The sequence below is a fragment of the Amphiura filiformis genome, chromosome 12 (genome assembly GCF_039555335.1).
Source record: "Amphiura filiformis chromosome 12, Afil_fr2py, whole genome shotgun sequence".
In the NCBI taxonomy this organism is placed as follows: Eukaryota; Metazoa; Echinodermata; class Ophiuroidea; order Amphilepidida; family Amphiuridae; genus Amphiura; species Amphiura filiformis.
In genome coordinates, this window is record NC_092639.1 from 53,729,330 (window position 1) to 53,754,019 (window position 24,690).

The 24,690-nt window shown below is 38.0% G+C and overlaps 1 protein-coding gene across 1 annotated transcript in view; it reads left to right on the forward strand.

Annotated features, from left to right (window-relative positions):
* LOC140166412 (CCR4-NOT transcription complex subunit 2-like) overlaps nt 1–24,301 on the forward strand; it is a 26,481-nt gene extending 2,180 nt beyond the window's left edge. The window contains exons 2-14 of the mRNA XM_072189869.1: nt 2,258–2,282; nt 3,683–3,729; nt 5,307–5,464; nt 6,016–6,191; nt 7,303–7,527; nt 8,507–8,628; nt 8,963–9,007; nt 11,444–11,617; nt 15,336–15,428; nt 15,959–16,075; nt 16,859–17,015; nt 18,006–18,221; nt 18,424–24,301. Of these exons, the coding sequence (XP_072045970.1) occupies nt 2,269–2,282; nt 3,683–3,729; nt 5,307–5,464; nt 6,016–6,191; nt 7,303–7,527; nt 8,507–8,628; nt 8,963–9,007; nt 11,444–11,617; nt 15,336–15,428; nt 15,959–16,075; nt 16,859–17,015; nt 18,006–18,221; nt 18,424–18,598 (1,719 nt within the window). The 5' untranslated portion in view covers nt 2,258–2,268 and the 3' untranslated portion in view covers nt 18,599–24,301. The remainder of the gene's footprint in view (nt 1–2,257; nt 2,283–3,682; nt 3,730–5,306; nt 5,465–6,015; nt 6,192–7,302; nt 7,528–8,506; nt 8,629–8,962; nt 9,008–11,443; nt 11,618–15,335; nt 15,429–15,958; nt 16,076–16,858; nt 17,016–18,005; nt 18,222–18,423) is intronic.
* Nucleotides 24,302–24,690: the final 389 nt, after the last annotated feature.

Genomic DNA, 24,690 nt, shown 5'->3' on the forward strand with positions numbered 1-24,690 from the left:
TGTCATGACGTAATATAATGGCTCGCCCAATGAACGGCGCTGTCAATCATCCTTATTGCCTTTGTCGAACAGACTTTACGCAGGTAAGAGCTCACGCTGTCCTCACTTTTAGGATCGACGAAGGCCAGGCCGACACAATCTGGTTGTGTAGGAGACTATCATCGTGATGCCCACGTTGGAACCATTGATTACGGAAGAAATATTCATACCAGGACTGAAGCAAATGTGGCCATTTCTATGTTTGTACCGGCAAGTACCGGACATTTTTCAACACGGAGCTAGCGGAAAATACTGCAAATTCGCCCAAGGTAAGCAAAGGGTTGGGGATCGATTTTTAACTTTGACTAAACTGTTTCGGAGTTAAGGCACGCTAAAAGTAGACCATTTCGGGGCTGTATTTGGTGTACATGTGACGCTTTGAAAAGAGTAAAAATCGCACCACTTATTCGCTATTGCTGAAGTATACCCGCCGAATCATGTACCAATACACAAGGTATTGGTACATGAGATCAGGTATAATGATCATGATGATGACATTGTCATTGATTGTTTTTTTTTCAAATTGAGAATTTCTTGGCCAAACTGGAACACTGTGAACGCCAGTGGCTCCGCGATAAACACACACGCACATAGCACGGTACAGAAGAAAGTATACACGTGCCTTACAGTACACTGCGTACACGCTTAGTACACTACACGCAACGCGCATGTTCCAGTTTGGCCAAGAAATACTTATTTTTTGATTATATATAGAACTATATGTATTACATCATGACATGTACTTTGCTTCTATTGAACAGCTAGCAATGCTAGCCGAAATATCATGGCCCTATACTAGAAGAATTATGTAATTTGTGTACATCGTGGAACATTCAACTACGCTTGTTACTCCGTGACTAATCATCTTATCATGCTAATACATGTACATGTACTTACTCGAGAACTCTAGCTTCGTCTTTGAATTTGCGCACGATAGTTACGCATTCGATGCTATTGCTAGAGTACTTTACTATGGGTTTTCGGTTGGACAGCGGTGCAATTTTTTTACACCGGCGGAGGTTATTTTCTGTTAATGTTGAAATTTGGATGAAAGTTATTTCGATGAGTCAACTGTATCTTTTGAGTTCCAGGGTCCAGACTTCTTAAATTAACATGTTGTTGATCATGGCGCTAAAACATGTGGTGCCACAATAATACAAAAAAAAATTATCATTTCGATTTTGCCTTTAAAATTGCTTTCAACATAACAATAATATTAATAAAGGAAACGTAGATTATTTATGATAAAATAAACATAATGTAAATGTTTGATATTTAAAAAATACGGTTGTTTTTGACGACAGTGTACTCAAAATTAAAAAATAGGGTATATTTTTAGAAATCATGAGAATGTTGAAATCCCAAGAAATCTACCATTTCTTGGTCACTTTACTCCCGGATTTCACTTTTGTGAAACTTTTGTGCCTTCCTAAAAAAAAAAATATTCAGCAACTCACTCAGTTTGTTTCCAGGTTTGTTTACACCGATTACGGTATCACTACCTAGCAAGGCTCCCGCTGGACGCAAATTCTTGTGTCCAGAGGCAAAATTGTATCGCTGGACGCAATGTTAAACAAATTTCATCAACCCGTTGCGTCCAGTCGGATGCAAGTTGATTCAGCCCAAAAATGAGTGATTATAAGCTTACCCAAATTGGTGTTTGCAATGATCCTATTTCGTAACTTAAAAATAAAATTTCACATCTCATCGTGCATAAAATATTAAATTAGCAACAGACCAATCAGTAATCAGCATTAATGATTATTGACCTTATTTTGTAGTCTTCTACGCAGCCAGTTTGGTTACGCTCCCTCCACACATACATTTTGCGGAGGGAGCGGAACCAAACTGGCTGCTGTGGAGACTACTTATTTTGCGAACAACTTCCGGGGCAGGTCAAGTCTGTTAATGGAAATTCTCCCGGTAAGGCGATGTATGATCTTTTGCTCAAAACACGAGAGCAAAATTACAAATTTCTTAATTATTGTACATTGTCAAGAGACTTGATCACAAGATAACTCTGACCAACACTGGGGATTGACAATCGATTGCAAATTTGTAATTGGGCTTGCCATCCATCATAGGGCTGGATCAGATGTTCTGAGCACTGTACTCACATGCTAAAGGTTGGAAGTTCAAATCACTACTTCAGCCAAATTTGTTTTGCGCATGCATAATTTAATAACATGTTTATTTTTTTGGGTTTTTTTAATTACAGGTGGTAGCAAGATGAATCTAGGACAGTAAGTACTCAACAAAAAAAGTTTTTTGAAAAAAGGATACTCTGACTGTCATGAGGTTATGATATTGGCATTCCATAAATGTAGGCCCCGGCAAAAAACGCAAGTAAAAAACGAGATCCAAAGTATTGAAAAGCGAGATTTCCCCGGAAAATGACACAAGAAGCTTTAAAAACGCCCCGAAAATACGAAAATCCGAAAAAAATAAATAAATAAATAATTCCATAAAAAAGCCCTCTGTTGTTCAGATTCGGTCAATGACAACAATGAGGATGTGCTTCCTTTCCTACCTTGTCGTCAGACGGCAAAAAAGTGACAAAAATTTGACCTTGAATTATGTTTTATAGTCAAAATATTCCAATAATTCAATAAATATAACAATATTTGGCCTAAACTCATTTGCAATGAAATGTCATTTTTTATTAAGTAAACCATGGGTTTTGCACCTAGCAATGTCATGAATGTGGTTGCAATGCTGTTGAATTCTGCACTCTTTTCCGATGTTGAAGTTCATTTCATGGAATTCAACAAACTTTTATGGCATAAAGCAACATTTTTATAGTAAGTATTACTGCTTGGGAACTTTCTTAAAAAGCGAGATAATTGGTTAATAGCGAGAATCACGGCGTGAAAAGCGAGATCTCGTTTTTGCGGGCCTTACATAAATGTGTCAATTATAATACCAGTGCATATGTCTAGCATTCCACTGGTCTCACAAAAAGAAAATTGTTTGGTTGGCGTAACATAAAAAAATTAGGGCAGGTAGGTCAGGATTTGTTGTTTTTTTTACTTTTAAAACTGTAAATTGCATTTGATATTGGAACTTTTTTCTTCCTTTTAAAAAAAATTTAATCAATAATTTAATTACATTTTTTTTGCAAAAAAAACTATTTAAACAAACTCCAGGTTCGGGCCTAATTTTGGGGTCGTGTTTGCAATAAAATGTGTTTACAAATGATAACCAAGATTTTCTTAATTGTCTTTTCATCACAATTTTAGTAACACAGTAAAGGAGCAAAAATAACAATAACAAATAAACAAAAATCTCCAAAAATCAGTGAAGGCAGGAACGATATACACGTTATTAATTTTACTTGGACTTCCTCATGTGTGGTGCAATGTACAAATTACGTAAATGTCAGCAGCTGCTGTAGAGCAAGATTATAATTTATAGCAGTGTAAACTTTTCGTGATTTGAATGTAAATAGTAGTTTCTTATGTTCACAGTTTCAAATAGCATCACATTGGAGTCTGTTTGTGAAATACTTTTTTCGATGGCTTTTACATTCACTGTAAACCCAGTGAAATTATCATGCTATATAGTGTTGTCAATTTGCTGGTTTTAGGTTATTTTGTTTTGATACAGAAATAAATTATTGCATTTTTTTCCTGATTTTTTCCAGGTTTGGAATGTCTCAGGAGATGAGGAAAAGTCAACCTGACTTAAATGGTATGTCAATGTGCTATTCCCACAGAATTAGAGAAGGAGAACCGGGACTCCCTATACCGCCACGTACAATCGCGCCATCAGCTATGGGGAGAAAGTTGGGAGTATTTGGGTCCTTGCCGACGGTGCGCGGAGACGAATGAAAACAATTCTGCGTCTCATCTGAAGCATCTTGGTACTCGCGTGCAGGTCGCATCAAGTGTGTCTCTCAAATGCGCCCATCATCCATGTCGTGCTTTTCATGACAACGAATGCCTCGAGCGCATTCCGAGGGAAACCGATACCAATTTTTGCTCCCTAGCGGTTGAGTCCTGGTTCTCTGGCTTTAATTCTGTAGCTATTCCAGTTGAAATCCATACACCCCCTATGGAACACATGAGCTTAATCTCACAGGGGTGTAGATTTCAAATGGAGTCACTCATTCGAGAAACCCCATTTGAAATTCACCCTCTCTCGGTGGATCCATATCATCACCAGGGTTGTAGCCAGATGCTTGGCCCAGCACTCTTAATTTCCACCCGGTACTCAAGTTAATTTTGAGCCCAAATACCCGGCACTCCAGTCTCAAATGTTTCAAAATCAATGCACAATCAGTATAAAATTAGCAATTCTTATCAAAATTTAAATTATTTTACCATTTCATATAAATTTCACCCGGCACTAAAATTTGCCTAGCTATAACCCTGATCATCACTCGTAAGCTTGGTCTCAGTCATGAACATTATATCAACATCATATTCCAAAACCTGATCAAGAAGCGTTCCGGTTTTATTATAAATAGAATCTGCATTCCAGGAATGGCTAGTTAGATTAGAGTATGGCTTTGTGTGAGGCATGGGAGTATGGGACGAAGATTTGAAAGTTTTTGACCCCGGTCAGTCTGATTCATTGCATGTGTAGGAGTGTTCTTATTTATTTACAGCACACGTTTTGATTTTCTTGAACATACATACATGTATGCGTTCCAGCCCTACGTCCTCTAGATCGTCTAGTGATCCCCATTTGCTTGATAAGGAGGACATCATCAGGAATTTATCATTAGCGGCATTGACACGGAGGTTCATCATGAGTTCATCATAAGTGTAGCACTGTTTATCCCATCGAGTGTTGACAATAGCAGAGTGACCGTGGTGACCGAGACGCTGGTCAGTAAGTTCTCTGCCTATGTAGCCATGACGCATAGAACTATTGGTACTAGCGCTACAGTTCTGATGTTCAAAATCCCTGCTCTGAATGCAAGCTTCTTGCGTCGGAAATGTCCCAGAAATGGCATCATTCTGATGAATGACATACTCAACAAATCTTTCGAACAAAATGAAAGACAGGACAACATGCAATCCGGTTAAAAACCAGATTATACACGGGACAAACATTTTGTGTCACAGCTATTACAGCACCATTATATACATACACATGTCTCCCTTTAATTACATACCAAGTATATACTTGCTTAGAGTATGATTTTATGCAAGATACCACTTGTTTCAATTTAGGCTGCTTTTTGAAAGTCTGTATGCAGATGACTCCCCATAAGCTGCACCAAAAAACTTACTTTAGACCTGACTTGTCACTTATTTCAGCAGATTTCACAGCACTGTTTGGCGGAAAGAAGGGCGGAACCAGCAAGATGGCCTTCTACAAAGAGGAGCCAGAGAACGACACCACTATGAGCATGTATGGTCTTCCTCCAAACATGTCAAATATGTTCCCTCCACCTCTTAGACCTAATGACAAAGACGTGAGTATCTTAAAGCTTATTGTTGTTGACTTGTTGTCATATTTATATTATGTCATATGTCAGAACATAGACTTGCTCCAAGTCCTCAGCCTTTCTATAAATGTAGAAAATATATGCTATGTGTGTTACTTGACGGGTAATTGTGGCCAAATAGTGAAATTTATTGCCAGTTAGAACTAAATGAATGCTTATGATTGAACTATGTTTCATTTAGCAAAACAGGATAATATTTTTTGAATCCCCAAAATTATTGCTGTATTCTTCTGGAATAGGGAGTAGGGCAAATATAGGTAATTTGGCTATTCCATGCTATAATATTTTGCAGTAAACCTAATTTGCGCATGCTCTGACTTTGCAACATCACGGTAGTACGTGCTCGTCAAAGGTTTACTGCAATATATTATAAGACACCTAGGTAGGCCCCAAGGCCAAACCATGGTGCATCCAAGGCAATTGCCTTCAGAGTGTTTGGTGCAAAGATAACAGGTTCAAATCACTTTCATTTACCTGTTTCCATATGCATTTTATTTTCATCTGGCATCATTTTTCAGATCCTGACATCACAATCGCAATCGTTATCACAATTTGGACTGTACGGTCAGCAAAGTCTTGGTATGCCTCAGCCACAGCAACAACAGCAGCAGCAACAACAACAGCAACAGCAGCAACAAGGAGGTATGCCCAGGGGGATGCCGACACCGCACGGGCCGTCATCACCAAATAGGGGGTAAGTGTAGGGATAATGGCAAGTTTTTAATCATTAATGTTCAATTCAACTTAAGTCTGTTAGGCTTATGATTAGCAGAAATAATTTGTTTGTTGTTATAAATGCGTGCTTCAATAAATTTCAAACGCTCATGTGCACCAGTCACACAATATGCAAGTAGCGTAAATGCTGCGCCAAATTTTGCATAAAACTGTTTTGCAGTAATTACTCACCTGGAGATTGGTAATGATGTCACAGCATGTTTCTTTGGCCCCTGAACATGTTTAAAGCAAAATATTCTATGTAACCTGTTGGCAGTTTTGCTTTAAACATGTTCAGGGGCCAAAAGCACATAGGAGGTTTTTCCTGCCCAACGACGATATGGAGATGCATTTTGACGTCACTACCAATCACTAGGTGAGAAGCAGTTATCATTTTATTTGCATCAGTCTTCCAAATAAGTTTTCCTTTTAATCAAGGCTTCTGGAGCACTTTGTAAGTTAGATTTCACAGTTACCTTGTCAAAGTTAAGCATCTAACAGACAGGGGCATAGCCAGGACTTATTCAGAGGGGGCAAGCACTTTCTAAGGGAGAAAATTGACGAAAATGGTAAAAAAAATAGGTCAAAATGTGATAAAAAGCACAAAAAAGGCTGAAAATCTTAAATATCAGGATGTCCAGCATCCCACAGGGGGGAAATAAAGAAGGGGGGGGGGGGGATGACTTCTCGCAGTATCTGTTCCTTAATTGGAATTTAATTTATTTTTTATGTCCGAACTCTGAATGTACAGTGTTTAATTGCATTTTGGTCGACTGCAGTGTCTGCGGGCTGTCATTGAAGCCTGCGGATACTGCCGCACTGCAGCCAGCCAGCACAGATGTGCTTCTTTGGTGTGTTCAAACTTCTTATATGATGTTAATTGTCAAATCCATGGTATATAATTCTTTTGTAATGTATTTTTGTATTTTGATGTATTTTGTTTGACTCCAGTTCTGGACCAAACTGGAAATCAGTATGGACCACTGAGTTTGTTCCCCAGGCAAAATAAGATCTAATAAAATAAAAAATAAAATAAACACACCCATTTTGTATCGCAAATTTGATTGAGTTTTCTTATATCTGTGCTATAGATTGATTGACAGGCCTGGTGGGATGTTACCGGTGGGACCTCGTGGTGCAGGTGCCATGATGAACCAGCCTATCAGTAGCTCTAGCCAGTCATCATCATTAATAGGCAGCAGAGCAAGTGTGCTGGGGTCAGGACTGCATAGCCCAAGCAGTAGAACATCACCAAGTTTGTTGGCAATGCAACAAAAGCAGCAGCAGCAACAGCAGCAGAGAACAATGGGAGGAGGGTAAGCTTGAATTGAGGGGACCATGTTGTTTATTTGTCTGTGATTTTGTCTTTGTTGATAGAGAAAAGTAATCGTAATGGCGAAGAGAACCCAGAGGCGCAAGTCTAACAGAAATTCCCGAATTCGAAATGTGGCCAAAAAACAATTTGAGAATGTAAAAAAAAAAATCAAAAATCAATTTTTAATTTTTTTTTTACATTCGAATTGATGATGATAATTTGTCATAAAAGAGCAAAAACACCCCTTTTTTTGGAGGGGGGGGGGTTATACCCTGCAGTACCCGGACAAGCCCCCTTGCACCCCCGGAATTCCAGAAATTTGGCGAGGTGCTCGTCTTAGGCTCGCATGATTTTCAGGGAGGGGATCGTTACCTCACTTACACCTCTGAGACCTGATGACCCAGATTCTGCATTTTAGGGATATTTTTGTTTATAAATTAGCTGTATGCATGTACAATCAGTCTTTTTTATAGCAAAAATGGATTGATTTTGGTTGGGGAAAATGTGAGCAAAGGTGATTGAAAAAAAAAGTAGAGATAATTTTTACATCTGAAGGTGATTTTTTTTAGGGTCATTTGCAAAAACAACCAAACAGAAATGCCCATCCGATGAACCTTACTTAAAAGGTCTGTCCAACAATAAAACAGGTCTTTTTCCACCACGTAAGCACACAGTAAACCAAATTTGCAGGGTTTTCTTCAGCTCTTCTTTTAGATTTCGTTAGGTCAGGGGTTCTGTGGCCTGCACTCTGCAGGCCTATTTAGCCCTTGACCAATTCTAAAATTTAAAGGAAAACATAAAAATGGGAGTGTACATTGTATTTGGCTCTCTAGCCTGTAAGTAGGCCCCGTGTGGTGACTCGCAAACATAACATTATAAAGTCATGAACCCCTGTATTACATGTAGGTGTAAGTTGATATGTTTTTGTTAGAGTAGATTACATAATTTAATATGATTGTCACTTGCAACTCATTTTTTAGGAGTACGACACCAACAAGTATGTCCGGGTTTGGGGTTCCAAGGCAACAGAGTTACACACATCAAAGTACATTACTGGGCAACTTCAATGCACAGTCATTAGCGGGTTCCTTTGCATCAGCAGGTACGTATCACATATACTTAAAGTTATAGCAGTAAACTTTTTCAATTAGGCCATGATATTCTAATGGCTTGAGAAACTTCAAGTGTTTCTTATAGGATTGTAAAAGGCATTTACAAAGCTGGATTTTGCAGAAAACACCATTGAAATTGAACAAGCAGTTCCAAAGATATGAGCAACTAAAGAGTTTCCAAAACAAGACGAAACAAAAGGAAATATTTCCTTTGTTTGGCTATATCTCAAAATCAATATTTCCGAGTTCCGACTGATTTTGCTTGATCGCATCACAAATAACCTTTGACCCATAAATTAATGTGTAACCTTTGGTCCCTTACAGAAACAATAAGGCAAAATCCAGGATCAATTCCAAGGTGGAGTGCAGGTAGGTATCTTAATTATTGTCATTTAGATAGCATGCATTTTGTTACACCCTGTAATAATGTGTAGTGAGTTTTGTACCAATTTATTGTCTCGTTGTCTCGCCTGATAAGGCAGGAGACTATATAATCACTTTTCCGTATGTGTGTATGTATGTGTGTGTGTGGATGTGACAAATTTGGTTAAAGTTTTGGTTAAAGTTTGCCTTCCGCCTATTTTCTCGGAGACTAGGGGTTGCACGTTCCTCAAACTTGGTGGGTGGGTGCATCTTGACCCGAGACAGAACCGGTTTGTATTGGTTAGTGGGTCAAGGTCACTGAGGTCATCTAGGGTTCATCCGAGGTCAAATTAGTAAAACTGTCGTATGGGCATGAAACTTGGTGGGTGCAGTCAACATTTAAAGCCAAATTTGTGGAAGGTCATTTCAAGGTCACCAGGGTCATCTGAGGTCAAATTAGTAAAACTGTCGTATGGGCATGAAACTTGGTGGGTACAGTCAACATTTAAAGCCAAATTTTGGAAGGTCATTTCGAGGTCACCAGGGGTCATCTGAGGTCAAATTAGTAAAACTGTCGGATGGGCATGAAACTTGGTGGGTACAGTCAACATTTAAAGCCAAATTTTTGGAAGGTCATTTCGGGGTCACCAGGGGTCATCTGAGGTCAAATTAGTAAAACTGTCATATGGGCATGAAATTTGGTGGGTGCAGTCAACATTTAAAGCCAAATTTTTGGAAGGTCATTTTGAGGTCCCCAGGGGTCATTTGAGGTCAAATTAGTAAAAACTGTCTGATGGGCATGAAACTTAGGGGGTACAATTAACATTTAAAGCCAAATTTTTGGAAGGTCATTTCGAGGTCACCAGGGGTCATCTGAGGTCAAATGAGTAAATACTGTCGTATGGGCATGACACTTGGTGGGTACAGTCATCATTTAAAGCCAAATTTTGGGAAGGTCATTTTGAGTCCACCAGGGGTAATCTGAAGTCAAATTAGTAAAAACTGTTGCATGGGCATGAAACTTGGTGGGTACAGTCACCATCAGCCAGATAATCGTGCCCAGCCGATTATAACCGCCAAATTCATTTACCTCTACCAAAGTAATCGCAAAAGCAGGCGGTCACGAAAGCAGGCGAGACTCGTGGTTCGAGAACCGCCTTGTTTATATTCCTTCCGTTACTGAAACAGCAGTTTTTGGGTTTATCTTCAGAAGAGCACAGAATTTGGTATATAGATTACAATGAGTATTACGAGCGTTATTCCATAACCTTGTGTTACTGTAGAAGTGGACATTTTCATGCGATCAATTTTTCTCGCTTTGCCGAATATGAACTGTTTCCCTTGTTTTCAAATTTGTAACTCGGGAAGTTTCCCTACATTGACCTATACATAAAAGGAATATAATCGCGCATTGTTATTTTCACGGCTGAAGCTTGAAAAGGGTGAAAATAAATGTAGCACGAAAATGCGCACTTTGTCAGTATCGTCTTACACTATGGATTCACCAGTTTTTGAGATTGATCCATGAATGATTTAATAAGTTTGTATTAGTGCTTGTTTAGCACCATGGTGTATTCATTAACAATCCTCTTCAAACATTGAATCAGGGTCAGAGTCTTGTTTCGCAGTGCAAGAATCAATCTTGATCTTCTGCGGGAATCATTTGAGTCTTACAGATCAATTTTTGTGTAAACTGCAAAAATTTGTGAGAATTAACCTTGATTCATCAAAATGTGTTTACGATAATCTTTGCAAGAATCAATACTCGGATTCTCACCAAAATTCTGACCCCGAAAATAGATGCACTGAATAAATATTTTCTGAAGTTTTGTAGTTACTTTCATTGTGAATTTATCAACATTATCATAAAATTATTAATCATTCACCATCTGCTGCAAAAATGTGCATGCAAACCTTTTTTTATGCGTATAATTCATCTTCACCTTTGTTCCATAACCATTAAGGTATTGGATATTTTTTGTTTTTGCTATAGCCCCTGAATGAAATGTATTTAATTATGTTTGTACTCACTCAGGTAGCATTGTGTGTGAATTTTACATACGAACTAAGTGCTATTCTTTTTTATGGGCATTTTAGTGTCTAAAATGGCCCAAAATGAGGGTTTTTCAATATTGCCGTCTATTTTGAATCGTCACCCCCATAGACTTTACATGTAAAATAAAAAGGCTCATAAAAATTTAATAGCACCTAGTTCGGATGTAAAATTCACACAAAATGCTTTTTGAGTTATTACAAAGATAATTAAATACTTTTCATGTGGGGGCTATGTGGAATTTTTTTTAATGTATTCCTTGTACAATGAAATTTCACAATAAACTGTCCATTGGAAACAAAGGTGTCTTCAGTCCTGCATTTTCATTTTTAAAGTTACTCTGTACATTGTAAACTCAGTCTCTTACTGATCTACCATTCTCTCCTCAGCAAACGACAATGCACCAACGCTGGACATGTCAGACTTCCCCGTACTTGCCAACAGAGGGCGGCAAACAGAACCACCTAACAACAACAACATGAACATGTTCCAGCCGAACCCCATGGCGGGCAGGGCTGCGTATGGTAAGGTGGCAAGCCTCAACACAGTTGGACCGTTCTCAGGTGCGATATTAATCCACACAGTTCTCTCCATGGCGAGCTAGCGTGGTGGTCTTGTCTTTATGACTAAAGAGCATTCCTTATTAAAACAGGGGTTTCAAAGCATTTACTTTACATTATGGTATTACATAACTTTTCATTAATGGCATTGTCATGTGGTAAAGGAGTGAGACTGATACTGAATTAAAAAAAAACCAGGGTTTCATTAATCAGGGAATTTTAAAATTTGTTCTCACTTGAACAATCTGAAAACTTATTCAGAAATATATGTGACTCATCGGAGTTCACTTCTTCAGCTGTTGTGACTGCTGGTTGACGTTGGTGGTAGTGGAGTCACATGATCGATCATGTGATATCAACCCATGTGCGTCTCCAGAATTTTTCCGTAGGTCTTGGAAAACTGGTGGCAGTTGAGATCCCCGGGTTGAGATCTGGGCTGTTGGTGGCTATTATATGGCAACATAGTCTTGATTTCACAAATCCACAAATGAAGCTAAAGAAGATAAAAAATTATGTTTCAAGCCTCTTGATTCTCTGTTTGATATCTCTGATTGCGGGACACAAGTTGGGGCTGTGATTCCACCTAACGGCCTCTACATACACATCACTATCTTTATTTAAAACACTGATGACCCGCATGCAATCTTTACCACCTTGTGTCGATATTATTTACTGCAAGTACAAGTTTGTAAAGTCTGGTTTCTACAACACATATCCTTATAATAGCTATCATTATGTCTTGCATATTTTGTGATGTCACTTGCGATGAACATAAATTACTTATGCATCATTCTGAAGAATATTGCGGGAGAGTAGGCTATGTTAAAAAGCACATATGACAATGATATAAAATGAAAGGTAACATTAACCATTATTGAAGGAAATGTATTCAAATGGGCTATTCCATATAAATTCCACATTCCCCCTGTGGAAGATTTTGTAAGTATCTTCTACAAAGGGAGTAGGAATTTCAAATGGAATAAACACATAAGGCAGCTCCATTTGAATTTCATACATCCTCTGAGAAAGGTTGAACCGGAATCTTCCACAGAGGGAGTATGCATTTCAAATAGAGTTGGATATGTGTTCATTCCATTTGAAATTCATACTCCCCCTGTGGAAGATTCTTCCAACATCTTCCACAGAGGGAGTGTGGACTTTATATGCATTAGCCCAATAGTAATGTTCTGTAGTCATAAAACAAGGCCTAGCATGTGTATTGTTTGGTAGTGTAGAGAGATCTATTTGCCGTTATCTCCACTTCTTATTTCCGTGTTCTTTTGTACGTCCTAACGTTAGTGAAGTAGTTAAGCCATGGAGCCAGTGTGTAATGTAATATGCATATGGTTCAACTGTTACTAGTATTTCTCTATTATTGTAATATTGTTAAATACTTTTGTAGTATCATGTACAAGCTTTAGCAATTCTGTGGCCCCATGCATGAACCTCATATCCCACAATTTCACAATAAAGTCATGGATGTGTACATGTAGATTAAACACTATCTATCTTTGCTAAAAAACCAAACAGCCTGGATAATGCCTAAAAAAATTGTTTGATTGGCGTAACAAGAAAAAAAAATTAGGGTAGGTCGGTCGGCAATTTTATTTAAAAAAAAAAATTTACACACATTTTAAGCTGAAAATCACGAATTTTTTTTTTTTTTTTAAACAAATAAGAAAAAAAGTCTAGGGTCGGGCCTATTTTTAGGGTCAGTCGGGTTACGCCAATCAAACAATTTTTTTTTTAGGCCTAACCAAAGTTTTTATGAGGGCAGTATTATTTTTCTCACATAGGTTCATGCACAGAGTAAAAACTTCAAATTGATTTTTCTCAGTTTAGTGTCTGTGTGGGGTATCAGGTTCATTGCATGGGGCACAGAATTGTTGTAAACTGTTTTCATTCTTATGCCGGGGAATTCAAGTTTTGGAGCCATCAGCCCAATTCTTGAGAATATATGTGACCATCCACCACAAAGTGGTAGTAAAGTCGCCTCTAGGTCATTTTCTGTTTATTGCAGATTTTGAAAGAATTCACTTTCAGCTTTAAAATGACACCTCAACCACCTTCATCGGACATTTGGAAGTGAAGTTATGGTTCATCAAAGGTTAAATTCCTAATATATTTTACATAGAAATCCATATACTGTTTTTGATTTATCTCAAAATGGAAAATGCCGACTTTACGACCAGTTTGTGCTGGATGGGCACATATGGTAGATCATAAGTTTGATTTAATACAGGCTAGCAATTAGTAAATCAAGCTTAAGATCAATTGTGACACAATCTGGTCCATGGAGGACAAAGACAGCAAATTTGAAAGTGAGATAAAGGCAAAAATTTGGAGTACAAAAACAATAAAATACATAAAAAAATTCGCATCACAAAATTTCATAACTTTAGAACCAATTATGCTAGACCTGTGGTGTTTTCAGTATATGATAGGCTGATGTTTGTATAAGGTAATGAATTATAGTAACTCAATTTTCAAAAATGCTTCCTGCAGGCATGAGAATTTTTCTTTTTTTTTAAAGGATTTCGTTATTTTTGGCTCAAATTTCCCCATTTGTATTTTTTTTAGCCCGTTTTGAGCATTTTTACCATATTTACGTGCAATTTTCAGAATTTTCCTCTTTTTTCATTGAAATGTATTCTCATACCTGCTCCATTGGCCTCCATGGACCAAATCGTGCCACAATTGTAAATCTTGAGTGACAGAGAGTTTCATTTAAGAAATTTGCACTTTCGTGCTAATAGAGAGTAATTTATATCGCTGCTAGAACATGCAAAATTGAAACTCACAGTTCTCCTATAATACTGTGAACAAGTAATTTACAATTTGTATTATCTTCTGGGCAACTAAAAAAACAAGAGTTGTAACAAGTCATGAATTGAGACTCGGGGTGAAATGTGACTGACCATGCAGTGATATTCAGTGACTCAAGTGACTTGACTTAACTTGAGCTAAAAATGAGTCCAAATTACTTGACTCAACCTGAATTTTGGTGACTCTTTACATGCTCCAAAAAAAAACGCCCTCCTGAATGTCAATAGAGTCATTTGCAGGTCTCTTAGAAATTAAAAAAGTCAACTTCATTGGGCAATTCCATTGTAGAAATACTTGCCCTGCTCTTTACACCTATTCAGTCACCAGACAAGGCAAAACATGAAGTGCAGGGTGATGTGATGGGTGCTTACACACATATTTTGATTGCCCAGCATTGTATTTTGGTTGTCTGGTGTTGCCTGACAGGCGATTCTGTGAGGCTTGATCAATTGTAACTCCCCAGCATTTACAACACCCAGGCCCAGGTCAGCCCACTTGTATTACATATTTTGAACAGAAGCCTTCCTGCCCATCTGTGAAATATTAATTTTTGTGGTGTTTAACATCTTGTACAACCAATGGGCTACTCCTCTTGAAATCCATACAACCTCTATTAATGGAAGATATGAACTTAATATTCATCTCAGGAAGTGTAGGTTTCAAATGGAGGCACCCATTCAGGTAACTCCATTTGAAATCTACACTCCCTTTCTGGGAGATTAAGGTCATGTCTTCTATAGCAGGTCCATGAATTACAACTGGAATTTGGTATGTTGCTGTTTTCTATCGATTAGTTGTCATAGTTGTAACACACATGTTTTCAGTTTTGATTTTTTATGCCCCCAAAATTTGTGACTCTGTGACACATTCTCTCTTGTTTCACCACTGTATTTAGTCGGTATTGTCAGTGCAAAGCCAACGGAACCAGCGCCAGAGTTTCAGATGCAAGTAGAGGATTTTCCAGCATTACCAGGTTCAAAATCAATGGGTAAGCCTTGAGTCCACATGTGTATGAACAGTATCACTAATTGTAAACCATCTTTTAGTATTTGACGTAGCACTTTTGTTATAAGGCCAAGAAAAAAAAAGGTTTGTCTCAAAGCTTGGCGCGCATTTGTAAAATCGCACAATTTCAAAAAAAAGAAATGTGGAATTTTTTTTATTTCAAAAAAAAATTTTTTTTTTGCCTAACTAGCAATTTTTGCAATTTATGAATCATGGAGCCGTAGGCTCAAAACCAGTGCATACCAATGAGCTGTGTTATACATGTATTGCTGTGATATCATGAACTTGAAGAACATTCTCATTGAGTGAAATACACAGAAATAGATAATATAATTGAGACTCCCTCCCTATACTGGCCCATATTATGGTCTATCAGCGTTAGGTGGAAAATATTTGGGTCCTTGGTGTATCAAATCTTATGATATATGATGATATTTGGTTTAGCACCCTCACTACTGTATTCAATTAAACTGTAATTAATTTGATTGTAAATAAATTGAATTGATTTTACAGATCAAAGTGCAATGGGAATTAAAGAGCAGCCAAGATTTCCAGGGGACAAACCGAACAGCAATGCAAACAACGAGAACAACAACCATCAAAACAGGGGGATTAGAATCCATCCAGATGGTAAGCACACTTATTCATCCCTTACCATATTTTGTGTAATAAACCCCAATCTCAAATTCATGCCCTCCATAGTTGTTGATTTTTTCTTGAAAATAATGCAGAAATATCTATGCCATATCATGCGAGTAAGCTCAAAAGGCATCACAATCACGAAATTGGACAACATTTATTGTAAACTCCAACTTTTATCCAGTTCATTGCCAAATTATAGTAGAATTCTCATCACCAAGAACTAAGTAAATCGTATGTTTTGCATAAAATTGCGTATACAGAAGCAATTCCGTAGTGATAAAGTTCTGATTATGGTGGTGATTACATAAAATATCAACTTGAACCAATTTATGATATAGGAATTAGAATTTGGTCCTGAAACCATCCCAGGCTAATTAATGTGCCTGAGTTTAAGATAAGATTGCAGATTGCTTTTACAGAAAAAGGGTTAGAGAGTTTAAAGGTGGGTGACCCTAGTGACAGCCTAATTCCCCTGCTTTACCCCATCAAAATGCAGATTTTGGTATCAGGTGGAAGCTCATATTTTTCTCATAACTCCAACAAAATTTTAGGCCTGAAATATGTTTTGTTAAGCACCCGGGATCTGAACCGCTGGAGCAATTTAACTCAGAATAAGAATGTGTGGGTGATGGTCCTTAATGTGACATGGAAAACCACCACCTTTGAGAAGACATAAATACCCAGGTTGCTTATGAACAAATCATGATTTCAGTTGGGACTCATACCCCATATTCCTCATATTTCCTCATATTTTGTATTTTCTTTTCCAAGGTAAAATCACCAACATCCCAGCAGGTATGGTAACAGATCCCTTTGGTATGGTAGGCCTGTTAACATTCATCAGGGCGGCAGAGACGGACTCCAATCTTGTGCAGTTAGCATTGGGTAGTGATCTTACAACGTTAGGCCTTAATCTCAACTCACCAGAGTAAGTCGGGTGTATGTGTGTTGTTTGTGTAGGTTTTTAAATGGTCTTATGGGCAAATACCAACAAGCACAGCTTCCTGGGAATGGCTTTTAGTACAAATAGAGTGGGTAGGTGTAGGTTTTTAAATGGTCTTATGGGCGAATACCAACAAGTGCAGCTTCCTGCGAATAGCTTTTAGTACAAAAGTGGGTAGGTGTAGTCTGAGAAAAAAAGCCCATAGGGTTTTCATACAAGTCATTTCCTACCAATATTTACACCCACAATGTCACTTTGTACGCATTGTACATCACCTGTACATGCACAATGCAAGGGTGTATGTGTAGGTATTTATGTGCCTGTAAGCATAATGGGTTTTTTTAATGTGCTGGATGCGACGTGACCATTAGCTTTTGTTGATTTCAATATCTTTTTACGGATATTCTGAGGTGTGACATCTGGAGTTTACACTACAGTTTTTGGCCGTTGTTTACATTTTAAGAGCGAGCAGAGCGTAAACACGGAAGTGGGGTTCTGATTGGCTGAATCAATCGTCTGACAATAATAGCAACAGACCAATAATCTGATTGGCCGATTGTGAGTCAAAACTTTGGCGCAGATTGGCGCCCTTGAAAGGAACACAAAGCTCCGAGTATGTCGCTCATTAACATCATCGTCAATCTTGAGCAAGGGACTGCCGTTCTTCTCTGAAACACATTGTAGGATTGAATGTGACATGCTTTTCTCTTTACCAAAAAAAAAAAAAAAGCAAATTTCATGCACAAACCTACTGAATCTTTGAAAACTCAAAGCTTCTAATGTCACCTGTAAGCCCCTTAGGTTTTGAGTATTTGAAAAAGACCCGTGATTGTTTTAATAACCTTACCATCTGTAGAAAGTTTCGCAAATGGATGCTTCATTAGTATTGTAAAAATTCATGCAATTAAAAAAAAGAAATTCTAGGGAAACTTTGTTTGAGATGCTGATTTTTTGTTTTTTACTTAATCCTTTCAGAAACCTTTATGGTACTTTCCAATCACCGTGGGCAGATTCACCCAGCAGACCACAAGATATAGACTTCCATGTACCGGTAGAATACTTAACTAACCTGCACATTAGGGAGAAACAATTAGCGCCCATCAAACTAAGTAGATATGGTGAAGATCTGCTATTCTATCTCTACTACACGCATGGGGGAGATGTGTTACAGTTAGCGGCGGCTGCAGAATTGTAAGTACTGTTTGCTACCTATTAACCCCCTTGACAAAATGTGCAATAATCCCATACAGTGGATTTATCATTCATAGTGATATCGGCTTGTAATTAATTTGTTTGGCTTATTGTGATCTGAAAAATCAGATCAAAATTTGAGACACGCACATAAAAAGAATCATTTAGAATTGATTTTCATTATATTCTGACTCTTGAACAGATACAACAGGGACTGGAGGTATCACAAAGATGAGAGAGTTTGGATCACAAGAGGTCCAGGCATGGAGCCGCAGGTCAAAACCAGTACGTACGAACGAGGGGTCTACTACTACTTTGACTGTCATCGGTGGTGTAAGGTCGCTAAGGAATTCCACCTCGACTCACGACAAACTTGAAGAGCGCCTCACCTCCCAGCATCATTTCACCATAACGTGTCAACAAATCCAGTGATTGCTCACTGATCATATGAACTGTCTTGTTTTTTTTCCCATACAACTTTTATTTTTTTGTCTCCCTCATGTTACGGAGGGCATCGTATTCAAGCTGGATGACTTCCCTATTGTTCACACATATTTGTCTAGAGAGCATCTTCCAAGCTCAAACCATTTTCAAATGATGGGGTATCTTTTTAGTTTCTTACATGATACTTCCTGATATCACTAACATATGTTTTTTTATGGATTTTCACAGTTAGTAAAACACTTGAAGTCCTTGTGTACTGTGATTTATAGGTCAGGCACATTTCTGGCAGATCTATGTGTCATTGGCCTCTGAACATGTATAAAGCAAAACCCCTTATGTAACTTGTTGGCAGTTTTGTTTTAAACATGTTCAGGGGCCACAAACACATAGCTTTATCCTGCCCAACGACGTATTATTTTCGTAAGTTTTGTTTTGACTCAACAGGGCAAGCTGGCATGTATACCCTTAACAGCATCTGTTGCAGCCCATTATTACATGACAGAGTGGAGTTATAAAGATTTCAAGAGCATTCAAAGGTGTAAATCCGTTGTTAGAATATAAACCAGGATGAAGCGTGGATAGGGGACAGGCCAGTTGTGCCATCTTACTACTACTATGTCACAGTCTATACAGATAGCTTAGGAATGGCTTCAAAACCCAATTTCTAGTCAACTGCCAGTCCCCTGGCAGAACTGGTGATTGGGCCTGGTTTCTATTGTTACGCACAAAAGAATCCAGGCTCAGTCGCTGGTTTTGCCAGGTTTTGAAGATATCTCTTAATTACAACCTGAGGATGGAAAGCAAGATAATGCTGTAGCCCTAATTTTGTTGGTCACAAAATTCTGTTTCAGTATCAAAGTGAAAGTACAGTAAAATTATCCAAATGTGGTATTAGGCTATTCCGGTTGAAATCCATACACTTTTGTGAAAGACATGACCTTAATCTTCCACACATGGAGTGTGCATTTCAAATGGGGTTACCTGAATGGGTGGCTCCATCTGCAATTTACACACCCCTGTGTGGGCGATTAAAATGCGTATGGATTTTAACTAAAAAAACCCATTTTAAGGAAGTACTGTGTTAGAAATTCAGAAAGAGATGCCGCCTGTTGCCGTATTAGAGAGATTAAACCACCTGTTCAGTATATCCTAAAAGCCTTTGCCAATTTGCACTCATCGATGTGAACATCGTCACTGCGAACGCTGAACTTTACTCTAAAGTATGCGATGAGCACATCAGCGTGATGTATTTAGGGTAAAATCACTAAGGCTTGGTGTATAATAGTAGTATGGTATGCTATCATCTACTGGGTGTGGTGCAGCAGAATCTCGGCTTTAGGATTAAGGTCTGTGTAGTCAGTATTACTTAAAAAGGTACAATCTGAAATCATCAAATGGGGTCAAAGAGGGTCACTTAGCTATTTTATATTTATTTTGTATGTGTGTGTGCTTCATGGTGCAAAACTAATTACGGTAATGGACCACAGCAGCTGAAGGGAGTATCCCATTATGCTTTGCAGTATAACTGAATGTGCCATAGAAAATGTACACAACATCCCTCACTTCAACTTTCAATTACTGGCTTAAATCAGGGAAGCTTAGACTTTTGTTTGAAAAAATATGACCCCTAAAGTATTGTGAAACTATCCATAGCTCTCAATATCTAAGCGGCTCTTGTTTATATTTTTGTATACATTTGCTATGGAGCAAGCAGATAGACTGCAATGCATGATGGGATACTCCTTTCAGCTGCTGTGGTAATGGACTATTCCAGTTGAAAACCATGCAATTCGTATAGAAGATATAACCTTACTCTTCCACACACTGAATTGGGGTTTACTTTGATGGTGACGCCATTTGAGGTCTACATCCCCTGTGTGGAAGATTAAGGTCATGTCTTTCATAGAGGGTGTATATTTTTCAACTGGAACAGCTTAATACTATGTTATCTCTATCATGTTTAGAAATTAGCATTGATACAGCATTTCCCTGTAGACAGTACAGTACTGTATAAGTGGTAATTTTCGCGTACAGTTATTTTCGCGATTTGGAGTGAGAGACACATTTTCGCGAATGTTATTTTCGCGATTGCCCAGTCCTTCCCTATACTTGTAATACATTATTGCATACATTCGCGAGGTGTTATTTTCGAGGTTGGAGCTCTAATCGCAAAATTCGCGAAAATAAAACCCTCGCGAAAATTACCACTTATACAGTAGTACTCAAGTTGTGTACTATGCTGCCAATTAAGGGTAGGGGTAAGGCAGGACAGTCTGCGCAGAGTATTATCTTTTCTAACCAATCACTAGATAAATTATCGCAGAGTCTGCAAAAAAATGTGCTCAGCATCATGAAAAGATGCCCTGTGGCCTTTGACATCTGTATTTTAAGTTGAATACCAAAGGTCTTGTAATCGATATATTCCTTGCTTAACTCGTCAATATGTATTTTTGTTTCATTTCATCCATATGGTTATGTTTTTCTGCCGATTGTCAATTCCTTACCCCCACTGGGCTATTCCATTTGAAATCCATACACCTGCTATGGAAGACCTGACCTTAATCTCCCACACAGGGGGTGTAGATTTCAAATAGAGCCACCCATTCAGGTAACCTCATTTGAAATTCACACTCCCTGTGTGAAAGGTTAGGGTCATGTCTTCCACAGAGGGTGTATGGAATTCAACTGGAATAGCCAAGTGAGGGGAAAATTTTGCAATGCAAAGTTCTTATTGTTACTATTGTCCCTGTGCACGACTGGTGCCTGGAGCAATCAAAATACACAGCTTGTATTGGGACAGTTATACTCATTATAGTATTTGACATTATGTAAAAACCATGACACCATGATGGAGCAGCTGCAGATTGTAACCAGTATCGGTGAATACCAATACAATTACCAAAGTCTGTCATGAAATATTCATAATGGATTTGAAATTGTTTCACACAAAAGTGACAATTTGTTGAAATATACATTGCTTGCCTTTGGCCTGTGGAATTTCAAAAATAATATGTCAGTGTTTTGTTAGCAATTTATCTATATCCAAATAGTTATAGCAGAGATGGTTACAGATATTGGACAAAGAAATTAATAAATCTCCTGAGTCTTGCATTTCAGCAAGTGGCTACAGTATCACATCAAATCCTGTATCAAGTTAACAGACACAGTGATCATCTGTTCACCGTATTACACTCATGCGATCACTGCTGCCACTTAATACTGCTCTAAAAGCTTGAAACTGGTGAAAAAACCCTGAAATAGCATATAAATTTGGGGTAAGAAGACTCAAATGAGCTGGAAATAAATGGTACTTTTAAAAAGCCTGAATTCAGGCTAAAAATATCTGACAAGTGACACAATTTTTATGGGATTAGAAGAAATACTGTACCTACTTACTGAAAAGTCTTATCAAGATGGTATATTCATTCTGTCAAGAAGTTGTTACAGTTGTGATAACTGAAGACAACCATGCAAAGGTATGACTGTTCACTAAACATCAAGGCAACTAGAATTTCATTCATCAATTGCTGGCTGGTCCATCAATCTGTGTCTGTCTTTCTTGTTTGATTTTGATGTTCTGTGTACGAATTCTTGGTGATCAAAATAGCTTTGTTGGTTGGGTTCAAAGCAGGTGTATTTGAGTAGATTTGCTTGATTTGTAAATCACAGTATGTAGGCTGATATCCAACTCTATCATTTTGACATTTGCTTCAAAAGTGAACTTGTTCAGTGCCTTGGTTTAGCAGCGACATACACGTAGCTTACAACACAATCACAGCATCTTTATTCAATTGTAAACACTACGCCGATATGATGGATAAAAAGCTGTGTTGGTGTCCCAAGCTATGTCACTGCTAAACCATGACTCAGAAAAAAATTACTTTCTAAACAAATTCCGTAAATCATCGATTTCTTTATTCAGGATAGCAGGACATGTTATGCTTGTTATCTGTATTGGTTAATCAAGCAGCTGATATGGAATGATACAAGATTGTCTGCCAGATATTTTTGTAAAGATTTTGTTCTTGCCAATATGATCCCACTATTAGACTTCATTTGTTGGTGTATTTGAGTGTGTTTTAACACTGGATGGAAACCTCAAGAGGGTTTACACCTACTTCCTTCATGGATGAGGGCTAGGCAATAGAAGCAAAATAGTTTGATCTTTCGCTCATCCATCGATGCTTCACCCATTGTCGCTGTCAGCAATCTTTAATTGTAGCATCGCCCACAATTTTTAAGATGTCTGCCTACCCATATACCAAACAAAAATGTTTATACATGTATCAACTTTATAATATCTTTGTTTAGTGTATCCATGGGAAGTTCAGAATTGGAGAAATGGCAAAACAATATAAAAGACAAAACATTTGCTATACAGTACTGACCAAGCTGATGTGTTTCAGTTGCATTATGGAGCTACATTACCGTGAACATTTGCCTAATGGCGCACTGGGCTCCTTTGCCTTGGGGTAAATTTCATGTACAAATAGGGAGTTCCCTCCTCGAAAGAATCCCAACAAGAATTATGGGTATGTGCCCTTATTTGCTGGTGGGATTTTAATGGGAGGGTACTTTTAGTTTGTGTCTAAAATTCCAGTTATGTCAAGGGAGCCCATATGCCATTAGGCGAACGTTTACAGTATACATGTAGCTCGGTCAAGTATTGCATGAAATTGATTTTACTTGAACAAACCTGTTCATGTAGTAAGCAGACTTGCATTAGCCTGGATAAATATCATGCATTGCATGAGTATAAGTGCCATACGCAGTAATTTGATTCTATGAGCTAAATTTACGAGATGGGTTTGAACACTGAAATGTTAGCAATTATTTGAATGCTGATAACTTGCTCGAGTATTGAAAGCACAGCCCTCTGATATGGGCTTCTGTAGGAAATGATTCAAGTCCATTAAGTTTACCAACCTAGAGTAACCAAGTAGTTTCTACCATACAAATTGTTGTGTAATTGTTATGTCTAATGGGTACATTTCAGTTTTGTTGCATTGGATTATTCAAGTTGAAATCCACATACCACCTGACATGACTTTAATCTTCCACACAGGGAGTGTGAATTTCAAATGGGGTTACCTGAATGGGTGGCTCCATTTAAAATCTACACCCCCTGTGTGTGAGATTAAGGTCATGTCTTCTATAGGGGGTTTATGGATTTCAACTGCAACAGCCTGTTTTATTAGAGCGCACTGTTAAGCACTTCAGTACACTGTTAAGCACCAAAGTAAACAATTTGATCGACTTTGTCAAGGCTCTTTGATTCCATTGGAAAACAGTACATGAATAATATTATGTATGCATCTCTTTTTTTACAATATGTTTTGACATAGGGGGCCAGTTTCCAGTTTTGTTTTGTAAAAGGAAGAGTTTACATTTTCTATTGTATTGGGCTGTTCCACCTGAAATACATACACCCATGACATGAAAATAATCTCCCACAGAGGGAGTGTGAATTTCAAATGGGTTACCTGAATGGGTGACTCCATTTGAAATCTACACCCCCTGTGTGGGAGATTTAGGTCATGTCATCCATTGGGGGTGTATGGATTTCAACTGGGATATCCCATTGTATTTTATGGAAAGATGTAAGATTGTGTTTATATTAAATATGGCTGCATGAAGATACATGTTTCATGTGTGCTTTTATTTGTAAGGAAAACAAACTTTATGAATCAAAAGTTCTTTCTCATAATATATGTGTGGTTTGTGTGTCAATAGTTATTTACCATTTTTTATTATTCAATAAAATGAAGATGCCCAGTATTTCTGTGCAAAAGACCCTATGCAGTAAAACCTGAACAGTACTAATCTTTGGTACATTCTTCACGGCTGAGTACACGCCTTGTGAATGTAGTGGGGTCTCGAAAAGAATTTGCCAAATTGACCATTATTCTGTGCAGCAAGCTGCAATCCCATATCTTCACAATCTGAGACCTAATGCAATCTTCCAAGATGACCCCACTCATAGCCACGGTAGTCAACGACTACCTACAGAATATGGGAGTAGAGA